The 10781-nt window shown below is 56.4% G+C and overlaps 2 protein-coding genes across 2 annotated transcripts in view; one reads left to right on the top strand and one right to left on the bottom strand.

The window, feature by feature from the left end:
- Positions 1 to 1279: 1279 nt before the first annotated feature.
- On the top strand, positions 1280 to 3979 carry LOC109294207 (heat shock 70 kDa protein 1A-like). Its single transcript, XM_019512513.1, has one exon. The coding sequence runs from the start codon at positions 1902 to 1904 to the stop codon at positions 3852 to 3854; it is 1953 nt and encodes a 650-aa protein (XP_019368058.1). The 5' UTR covers positions 1280 to 1901; the 3' UTR covers positions 3855 to 3979.
- A 2700-nt stretch (positions 3980 to 6679) lies between these two features.
- Positions 6680 to 10781, bottom strand: part of LOC109294206 (ryncolin-4-like) — a 5089-nt gene continuing 987 nt past the window's right edge. Inside the window, exons 3-8 of the mRNA XM_019512512.1 lie at positions 10639 to 10692; positions 10325 to 10369; positions 9523 to 9650; positions 9013 to 9142; positions 7802 to 7936; positions 6680 to 7379 (exon numbers count right to left, since the gene is read on the bottom strand). Coding sequence (XP_019368057.1) covers positions 7132 to 7379; positions 7802 to 7936; positions 9013 to 9142; positions 9523 to 9650; positions 10325 to 10369; positions 10639 to 10692 — 740 coding nt within the window. The 3' untranslated portion in view covers positions 6680 to 7131. The remainder of the gene's footprint in view (positions 7380 to 7801; positions 7937 to 9012; positions 9143 to 9522; positions 9651 to 10324; positions 10370 to 10638; positions 10693 to 10781) is intronic.

Genomic DNA, 10781 nt, shown 5'->3' with positions numbered 1-10781 from the left:
ATCCATGTCACGCACACTCCTGTCATGCATATTCCAGTGTCACACACCCCTTCCTGTCACACACACACCCCATGTCACGTCTAGTGTCACACACCTCCCAGTGTCATGCACCCACACCTGTCACCCCCAGTGTCGCACATCCTAGTGTCACACCCCCTCCCCGTGTCACATGCATCCTAGTGTCACACCCCCCTCCCCGTGTCACACCCCCAGTGTCACATGCATCCTAGTGTCTCTCACCCTCCCCATGTCACCCCCCAATGGCATACCTCCCCAGTGTCACGCACACTGGTGTGTCGCCCAGCCCCGCTGTGTGTGTGGTTCTGGTGCTGTACGGGGCTGTGTCACTCCAGCTTTCCCCTCCCGCGCAGGAGACCTGACACCTGGGACACGGCCCTTCAGCCGTGCGTGAACAGCCTGGTTTTTCTGTGTGTTCGAGGGACGAGCGAGCGCGGCTGCGCCACGGCCCTTTTCCGGGCGGCGGAGGGGGTGGGTGCTGTTCTGAGCTCCGGTCCTGACGGACAAAGGCCACGCTGCATTGGAAATCATTTTTCCCTGGGGAGCAGAGGAGCACGGAGGCCGATCGGGATTGCTCCTCCTAGAAAAGCCACATCGCGGCACGCAGCAGGGCTTCCAAGTGTCTTGAGTTCCCGAGGAAAAGAGGTGTCTCACTCCATGCCAAACTTGAGCTCCCAGCTTGTCACGGCAATTAAAATCCCTAAAGAAAAAAGACTAATCAATCAAACAGCGGGGTTTTAAAAAAGGCTGCTACTGCAGAGAATTCAGTAAGCAAGCGTTTTGATTGCTCCGGCTTCACATTGGTCCCCGCTGAAGTGGACTATTCAAAGTTGTTCACGGTCTTGCAAACAGTATTCACGGGGTGCTGGTAGTGGGGGGTCAAGACGCTATAGCCAAATACCTTGCACTTTGAAGGAAGGAATAATTTGGGACCTTATTGGACCAAAAACAGCGGATGGTTCGGCGTGAATTGGTAACAAGTCTGATGGATTGTACGGCGGGCCGGGGAGCACGGGCTGACAAAGAAAGCTTGTCTCACCTTTCATTCTCCTTCATGTTCCAAGATTTGCCAGCGTGTTATGAACAGAGCTTTCCACTTCAGACTCTTTATAGCCCATGCTTTCTGAAGAATTACATGGCTTTTGCCAACTTGTGAGAAAGTTTTGTCGAGGTCATTCATCATGTGCCAAAATGCAGCTGCCTCTGGGTTGGAGCATGGGAGCTGTGTAACAGGCTCAGCAGTGGCTGCACAGAGATCACCCAGCACTCGTGTGCAGTGGTCTGGGGGGCGAAGCACAGCATAATATATTGTCTCTTCCCCAACCCCACAGGAAAAAACACATTAAAACTCTGGATCAAGAGGGTTTTTTTAAGTGACTAATGACTTCCAGGTGTCTGGCTGGGTCCGAAAGTACAAAACCACCTTGTTCTCACGTGAGGTTTTGATCTCTATTACGTTCCTCTCCGGGTGCAGTTTAGGAACCGAGCTTGGGCTTAACAGGAGGGATCAAGTCTCCCATCATCATCGCTGCTGCCTCCCAGGGTGGTGAGGTTGCTACGTTCAACAGAAGACCCTTGCATGGTAAAACAAATAGAGCCATGATTGGCTGCAGGCTCCCATTCCTGTTGTGACATCTGTTGTGAAGTCACTGCAGCACATGCAACAGCCATCAATGGCATTGATCGAGAGAGGCAGCCAAGAAGAAGGGCGTCTAGCCCAGGTGAGAAGGCAGGGTCCTGGGGACAGGGCTACCAGCAGCCCTGCAGAGGAGAAACCTCATGCACTGGACAGCTTACCAGCCCTCTTGAGGGAAATCAGACCTTCGTTAGGAACTTATGAAGTTCCTAACCTGTAGCCGACAAAGAGAATCCCTCTTGCCATCATGCAGAAGCGGTCACCCACACCTGCATTGAAACGACCTGCAATTGGCATCGACTTGGGTACCACGAAATCCTGCGTGGCGCTCTTTCGGGACAGCAAGGTAGAAATAATCCGCGATGACCAGGGCGCCCGCGTCGTGCCCAGCTGCGTGGCTTTCACCAAGACCGGGAGGATGATGGGAGAGGAGGCTAAGAGCCGGGCAGCCCTCAACGCGCCGAACACCGTATTCAGCACCAAGCGCTTGATTGGCCGCAGCTCCAAGGATCCAGCTGTGCAGGCAGAGGTGGCGTTCTGGCCTTTCCAGGTCGTGAGAGCGAACGAGAAGCCCCGGGTGCAAGTGTCTTACCAGGGCAAGGAGAAGGCTTTTTTCCCAGAGGAGATCTCTGCCATGGTGCTGGGCCACCTAAAGGAGATGGCGGAGGCTTACGTGGGACATCCCGTCACCCACGCCGTTATCACGGTGCCGGCGCACTTCAACGACTCCCAGCGCCAGGCCACCAAAGACGCCGCGACCATTGCTGGCCTCAATACAGTGAGGATCCTCAACGAGACAACAGCAGCTGCCCTGGCCTACGGCTTAGACAACCCTAGCAGCAAAGAACGCAACGGGCTCATCTTCGACTTGGGTGGAGGATCCTTCAGCATCTCCGTTTTCACCATGGATGGGGGCATCATTGAGGTGAGGGCCACGGCGGGGGACACCTGCCTTGGCGGAGATGATTTCGATAACTGCCTGGTGAGCTTCTTCATAGAAGAATTCTTTAAAAAGCATCAGGAGAACATCAGCCAGGACAGGAGAGCTGTATGGAGGCTCAGGATGGCCTGCGAGACAGCCAAGCGCCTGCTGTCCTCCAATGGGAAAGCCAGTGTCCGCCTGGACGACCTGTACAAAGGGATCGACTTCCATGCAGACATCACCCGGGCCCAGTTTGAGGAGCTGTGTGCCGGCCTCTTCCAGAGGACTCTGGAGCTTGTAGACAGGGTGCTGCAGGATGCAGGTCTAAGCCAAGCCCAGATCCACGATGTGATCCTGGTCGGCGCCTCCACCCGCATTCCCAAGATCCAGGAGCTGCTCCAGGATTTCTTTGCAGGCCGGCAGCTGAACAGAAGCCTTAATCCCGAGGAAGCCGTGGTCTCTGGGGCAGCTGTCCAGGCTGCCATCCTCGTGGAGGACAAGTCACAGGTCACCCGGAGCTTGCTTGCCTTGGATATAGCATCCCTGTCCCTGGGGATCGAGGCAGGCATAGGGAAGATGCACACCCTGATCAAACGCTGCTCGGCCATCCCCGTTGTGGTCACCCGGACCTTCACTACTTTTGACGACCACCAGCCTGACCTCGTCATCCGAGCCTACCAAGGGGAGGGGGCGACCACCGAGGAAAACCACCTCCTTGGCTCTTTCCTCTTGAAGGGCCTTTGCCCTGTCCCTCGTGGCATGCTGTTGGTGGAGGTGACCTTCTACATCAACGCGGATGGCATCCTGACAGTGTTCGCCCACGACAAGGCTTCTAGCAATGCTAGCCCGATCACTGTCGATGCCCATAAGGGGCGGCTGAGCAGAGACAAGCTGCAGAAGCTAGCAGCGGACCATGAGAAATACCAAGCAGAAGACAGGGTGCAGAAGTGGAAGCTGGTCACCAAGAATTACCTCCAGTCCTGCGCTTTCAGCGTGAAGCGGACCTCGGAAGACATCCTGTGCTACCTCACCTTGCAAGCCAAGAAGAAGATGGTGGAGAAGTGCCAGCAGGCTCTCTCCTGGCTGAGTCCAGCCAGATGGCTGAAAAAGAGGAGGTCGGGGCCAATGAAGATGCTCTCGGGACCATCAGTGTCGGGACCAAAGTCCCTCGGTAGTAGCACAGCAGGGATCAACAGGAAAAGGCCGAATAAGTTTGTGGTCACCACTTGCAGCTGGACCGTCCAGTTTACCCAAACCACCACTGTGATCTACCCTTAGGAAGTCCTAGCTGGGCTTGCTGGATGCTATTTGGGCCCTGGATTTACCACCCAAGATAGCCAATTAATAAAGGGCCCCTTCCATGAATTAACAACCATCAGCCTCAATAAATTCTGCCTCTCACACTTGTCCATACGGGTGTAATTATTGATTAATGGGCAAATAGTAAGCCTCAGGGCACAAGGGCTGGGATTTTCAAAGGAACCTAAGAGAAGGTTGAGCAGGATCCTGTTGCCTTTCATCCAAAGGCGGACTTTTGAATCCTGGTCTTGGTTCATGTTTCTGAGCTTATTGTCTACTGGAGGGACCAGGCGGTGAGCTCTTGATGTCAAACCTATGGAGCAGGAGTGGCCAAACTTCCTAGCTCTTTTAGCTGCAGACCAAAATCTTGACCCAACCAAGAGCCACAGGACACAAACATTTTGAGAGATGCATGCCCCAGAGGCTGTGATCTGTGCACAGCATCAGACTGCTTCTCTTTCTCCAGGGCCCACATTTAAAGTCTCAGGGAGTGAAATGCTGCTCATGAACCATGGTTCGTCCACCACTGCAATAAGAAATCTGTCCTTTTCCAAGGACAGCTTAGCATGATCTCACCCATCAGAACACTTTAGCTGCAAATGCAGGAGGCACATCCCGGTTTTAGTTGCACTTGGATAAAGCTATAGTGACTCGTTGAAGCTCACAGAATAAGGATCAGTGTTTGATCTCAGTTACGCTAGCATGCATCTAGAGTAATTCCACAACCACCCATTCCAGATTATGGCCCGTCATGCAGGTGTGGCTCTACAGGTCTGGAAACATTAGTCCTTTCACACGAGTCCTTTCTAGTTTGCCTTCTTGCTCCACTAAACAGTCCTGATCTCTTTAACCCTCCCAAAATGATGTTTTACCTCTGTGGTTTTCAACCTGTGATCCGCAGACCCCTGGAGGTCTGCAGCCTTGCCTAAGGGGTCTGCAAAAGTTGATCCATCACAAGTATGTGAATACCCACGCTAACAAAAAGAGTTCCACACCTCCATTCAACAGTTTTTAGGGGTCTGCAAATGAAAAAAGATTGAAAAACACTGCTTTAGCTGCTCTGCCTCCTTCCTCTTCTGCTGCATCTCCATGCATCAAATTATTAGACCCATGAAAAATGTTTGAGGCAACCACACTTCCCACGCCCCCCCAAAAAAAACCAAACCCACAATACTGCACAACCCAATCTCCATGCTCTGTGATAAGTTCAAACTATAACGTGCAAGTTCAAAGTATAACATGTCGCATTTCGATGTGCAATCTGGGGACAGCCAAAATTGTGTTTCACTATCTTCATCAAAAATCAAACGCCTGGAAATCTGAGCTCCAGATAATTTCTCCTCGGTGCTCTTCTCCCTCTGCAGAACATAAATTCAAGCGCGCATCCTACTGCGACTACTTAAAGACCTCCTTCCAACATCAACCCAGCCAATCGCAAAAGAAAGTGGACCAAGAGGAGAAAGAAAACAAGAAAACATTGTGAAATGCTGCCCTCTCATGGGGGGAATCCTCCTACCTGTGGATGATCTTCCTGCATCTCAAGTACTGAAGACCAGTTCTTCTTAGTGCAACAGGTACCCTGCTGAGGCATGAACTGTTGGTCCTCCCTGGAGCTGGGACCTCGTGCTGCTATTCCAGGATACTTGCATATCTTCCCATTCCTAACCTAATGTTCATATTCTCTGTACCTGTTGTGGGTGCTTACAGAGCTCCTGTTGGGGAGAGGTTGCTGGGGTCCTGCATACAACCCCTTGTTGCAGTGAGGGGCATTTGAAAAGCCTTGTTGGTTATAGTCGTGTTGGTCTGAGGACACAGGCAGACAAGGTTCTTTGGGTAAATGTGAGATCTTTTATTAGACCAGCTAAATAGCTGGGGAAAATTGTTCTTTGCAAGCTTTTGGGTACAAACACCTTTCTTCAGGGAGTTTAGCAAGACTTTTCATCACTTGTCTTCCAACTGGCTGGAGCAAAGGGCAGAGGGCTTGGAGGCGCGGAACAGGACCTGTGCCTCTGGAGTCAACAGCAAGCGCTCGAGTGAGTGATCAAAAAAAAAGCATCATATGGAAACTTGTTCTAAACACGGCAGAACTTTATTTGCAAGAGAGAGAAGTGAGAAACCCAGCCCCGATCACCAGCCTCAGTGAGCCGGGCCAGCCCGCATGGCCTCACACCCACAGCTGGGACCAGACTGTTTAGGTCTCAGCTGCTCTCGGGGGAATCCATGCCTGGGCTTGTGCTGAGATCTCTTGAAAAACATCAGTCCCTCCGCTGTGGGTGTTGGGCCTGCTGGAAACTGTGCCCAGTCCGCACTGAGCAGGCTATCACTCACGATGGCAGAGCCCCAGGCAGAGGTCAGCAAGACGACCTTAACTGCAGTAGCTTGGCACAGAGACAGAGGATTGCTTCCACCTTAAGTCTGCAGCACTGAACTATTAGCTGTGGGCATGCGGGATAAGGAGGGGGGCTGCACTCAGGGAAAGGATAGGAGCTGGAGAGGAAAACAACTCAGCCCCTGGTCTGCTCATTAATGGCAAGAGCAGCTCTTCTGCTTCGTGGAGAGGGGGCAGGGGAAAGCGTGGGGAGAAGGGAGACTGCAGCAGGTTAGCAGCAGTGGGAGCATCTTTAATAGAAGTGCAGGGCTTGCATTCAAAGCCACTGCCATGCACACAGACTGCCAGGAGCCCCCAGAGTACCAGAGGGAGAAGAGAGCAAGGGGGAACCCACTTGGGGGAAAGACAGAGCACCTCTGCCCAGGCCCCTCCAAGCAGCCTGGTGCTGCCTGGGTCCAGCTGGGCTGGACCCGGCCACTTGTTAGGCATTTGTTAGCACAGTCAGACTTTGCATTTCCATAGCCTCTTCTTGGACTCTAGTCAGGTCTGACCCAGGATGGTATCACCTGCACATTACAGCTGGGGAGACTGAGGCACGGAGAAGGGGGTCACTGAGCAAGTTGGTGGGAACAGACCCCAGGAGTTGCAACTCCGAGCCCTACAGCAGGGGAGCCAGGGCTAAGGAGACTGCAATGGGAGCTAGGGGGGCTTTTGCTGCACCAGGTAGGGTGCTGGATGTGGGCAGGGGAGACTCCCAACTTGGGAGTGGAGGGGGAGAGATGCATCAGTCTGCACCAGGATCTGGGGACAAGACCAAAGTGCAGGCTGCTGCCTAGCTGGCCTCTCCTAATAGCAGAGGGGGCGTTTGCCAGCCGGGCGTCCACCCTGCCATTGGGAGAGAGGCAGCTCCCAACCCAGAGGCTCTGCCTACTGGGGCCTGATTTTCATGTCCACGTACTTGTAGGAGTAGTGGTAGCCCTTCCCCGCGGACCAATTGATCCCATTGGCAAAGGTGCTGTGCTGCCCCTTGAGATAGAGCCCATTGAGGTTGGAGGAGTGGCACTTCCCGTACCACCAGGCGCCTTTGTAGAGGATGGAGCAGCTGTTCTCAAAGTTGTCGTTGTCTTTGTCCATCGTGGAGAACGGCAGCTTGTTGTGTCCGCTCAAGGAGTCTCCTGCGGAGGGGAGAAGACGCGTGCCACGTGGTTTGGCCTGGCTGGACTTTCTCTTGCGCACAAGCTCATGATGCTCTTGCCATCCCTGGCTGCAGTGAGAGCAGAGCCTTGCCTCTACATTGCTGGTTGCTCTTGATACGCAGAGCAGCTGCTTCTCTTGCACTCTTTTCTGGGGTGGTGCCCACCGGGCTTTCTCCTCTGTGGCTTCTGTCCGTAGCTACATGCCCTGCTACCCTTGTCTTTAACAGCCCTAATGCCTGAGACTGCAGATGCAACAGACCCTCCCACCTGCCCTAACCAGATGGCACAGGCACCAGGCCAGGCTGGCACACCGGGGCCCAGCTGCTCACCCCTGCCACAGCCAACCGTGCCTGGCAGCTGGTGCCAGGTCACCCACGGAGCGGCCCTCGCTCGTGACTCACCCATGTTGCCGTCGAGGAAGGAGCCCAGGGCGAGGGCGTACTTTTCCTGCTCGCTCAGGATTTTGAAGCTGGTATATGTGGCAAACGTGGCGCTGTCGTTGAAGTCCCTGGCGTCAATGCGCAGGTGGTGCGTGTCTGGTGCCCGAGGGAGAACAAGGCATCAGTCCCCAACAGAGCGGCGTGGGGGTGACGCCACGTCTCCCTGCCACCACGGGGACTGCAGACCCGCCTGCAATGCCATTAGCCTGCTTGGTGGGTCGGGGGGAGGAAAAGCCCCAAGCCCACCCCCCTAGCCTGCTGGACACTTATTTTTCACCATGCGCAGAAAACAACTTCACAGCCCTTAAAGTGCTGGGTTGCCAAGACAACAGCCTGCCTTACTGGCCAAGTCGGCCTCATTACCCCCTCCCCTTTCCCTGCCTGCTTGTACACACGGTCTCTGGCCGGAGGGGATGCTTGCAAGCCGATTAGGGCAGAGGCCACGTTTTCATTCTGCCTTTGCACAGCGCCCAGGCAGCAGGCACTGATTTGCAGGCAGGACTCCTAGCTGCTGTTGTTACCCAGGTAATAGCAATCCCCAGTGCTGGAGGCTGCAAGTGGGAGAGGAATTGGAGGTGGGGAAACCTTGTCAGAGCCAGCCCATTCCCTTCCAGCATCTGGTGCGACACAGGAGACTGGGCACCATGGACCCGTGGCGTGACCCAGGACAGGGCCGTTCCTGCTTCTCAGCATCGCAAGGGAATAGCAAGGATGGAGCTGCCCCACAAATGCAACAGGCTCCAGCCCAGCTCGTACGGATCCTCAGACTGCCTAGAAACTGCCCTTGCTAGCCAACCGCAAAACCCATTTGGGACTCTTTTCAGCACGTTCGGCGCCCAGCCGGCTCTGCCGGTAGCTGGCCCTTGGCTTTGGCAGAGGCAGCTGCAGGTGGCTTCTACAACAGTCCTTTTGTCCCTGCCCGTTGCAGCTTGGCACCGGCCTTTTCTGCCGGGGGGGGTCCGGCCCCTGCTGCTTCTTGCTCAGTGGAGGAGATGCTGAGGCCCAGAGCACGCCCCGGTGCCACCTCGCTTTCCTGGATCTTCCCAGCACGGTCCATCTCCAGGCAGAGGGAGCAGGAGGGAGCTGGCAGCTCCATCGAGTGCAGCCTCTGGCCTCGGCCCTGAGCTCCCCCAGCTTCCCTGGGGGCTGGTGCAGCCCCTCCATCTCCTTACCGGTGCTAGTGAGGAAATGGATGTTGTCGTTGCCCAGCCAGAACTCGGATGCGTGGTTCCCAAAGCCCCTCTTGTAGGACTGCCAGCCCCGGTAGAAGTCCACTGACCCATCCTGGCGCCTCTGGAAGACCTGGGAGAGCGCAGGGAGAGCTGCAAAGGCCGCGTGCGGGGAAGGGAGCTGAGTGCCATACGGCCGGCTGCAATGCTCGTGGCCAGGGGACCTTCCGGTGATCCCAGCAAGCTCTGCAGATCCCCTTCCCCAGCTCAGGTGCTGACCCCAGGCCTCTTGCACCCAAGGCATGACATGCTCTGAGGGTACCTGGTGCCACCAGCACCCAGGTGCTCTCGCTGAGACCGGGTGGGTTCAGTTCGAAAGCCTAACAGACCAGAGTTGGCTGCCTGTTCTTGGACCCTAATGAGCCCCCCTGGAAGCCAAGCCCTTGCCCCGCTGCCACCCCGGCATCCTCCCTCCCCCCTGCCAGCTCACACCGGGGCAGCAGCCGGACTCACCAGCCAGCCTCCGCCATCGGTTTCCATGTCACAGAAGACGGTCAGCCTTCTCCCCGGCTGGGGCTGGATGGTGTACCACCCGCTCAGCGCATCCCCCTGCTCCAGCAGCTCCTTGCAGTTCCTGGCTGCTGGCCGGGGAAGCGTTGCGCATGGAGAAGGGAGGCAAGGGAGGGGGTCACTGGTTCTCCGCCGCCCTCAAGTCTAGCCAGGCCCTGCTCCTGCACCCGGCTCCCGGGAAGGGATGCTGGCTGGGACGCCGGGCACGCACACCGTGGCTGGGGCTGACCCTGCTCCAGCTGTGACCCAGAGCCCTGAGCTGCAGCCGTAGGGGAGGTGCCCAGGGCAGGCACCCTATGGCACAGCCCTGCTGCTCTCCAGCCTAGCTGTACCCAGGCACAGCTGCAATCCCACCTCCAGATGCCTGGAGAGGGCACAGGGGAGGGTCAGATGAGTTGTTTCGGGGCTGCTCTCTGCATATGCCAGAGGCAGCCCCTCGGGGAAGCCTTAGCTGGTGTTCTGTGTTGCTCTGGGTCTGCAAACCAGGAACGATCCCACCTGCCCGGAGCTCGTGGGAAGCAGAGGGTGGATGCATGTGGCAGAGCTTGGGGCAACGGGGGTGTGCAAGGGGTAGGACACCTTGGTCATATCGAGCCTTGCTCTTCCATCCTCCCAGCTACTGGAGCTGGTCCCTTAGCTAGTCTGTAGCATCCCCGGCCTTCGGCACGTGGCTCTGGGGCTGATGGTCCTGGCAACCCCTGGGGTCCATCCGGGAGCTGAGCGAGCAGAGAAGGAAGGCACCTACCTGTCTGGGAACAGCTGTCAGGGGCCGGCAGACTGCATGCATCCCCTGCGGAGAGAGTGAGCAGAGGTGTGACGGGGCAAGGGGGGCAACGCACGCATCGCCCCGGGGTGAGGACAGCCTCGTTCCTCTCCTTGCAGGGGATGGTCGGCTCTGATGAGGCTACTGATGCCGACTGGGGCTGGGGGGATGGGGGCTGCGTCCTTCTCACCACGAGCAGCACACAGGTGAGACCCCAGACCCCGGAGGGGATGTGCGGGGAGCACCGCGGTGTCACCAGGACCCCTCCCTGCCTCCCCTTCCCTCCTTCCAGTTACCTTTATCTCCTTTCGGGCCAGCCTTCCCTGGGGGGCCCATGGGGCCTGGCTCACCTGAGACAACAAGAGGCCAGAGAAGGGCATGCTCACCTTTCGACCCGGCTGTCTTGAGACCCCGTGCGGGGGCGGGCGGGGATAGAGCA

The sequence above is a fragment of the Gavialis gangeticus genome, unplaced genomic scaffold, assembly GCF_001723915.1.
Source record: "Gavialis gangeticus isolate Ggan-Ray unplaced genomic scaffold, GavGan_comp1, whole genome shotgun sequence".
Classification (NCBI taxonomy): domain Eukaryota; kingdom Metazoa; phylum Chordata; order Crocodylia; family Gavialidae; genus Gavialis; species Gavialis gangeticus.
The sequence above is the reverse complement of the archived record's forward strand: the minus strand, read 5'-3'. Positions and strand labels throughout refer to the sequence as shown.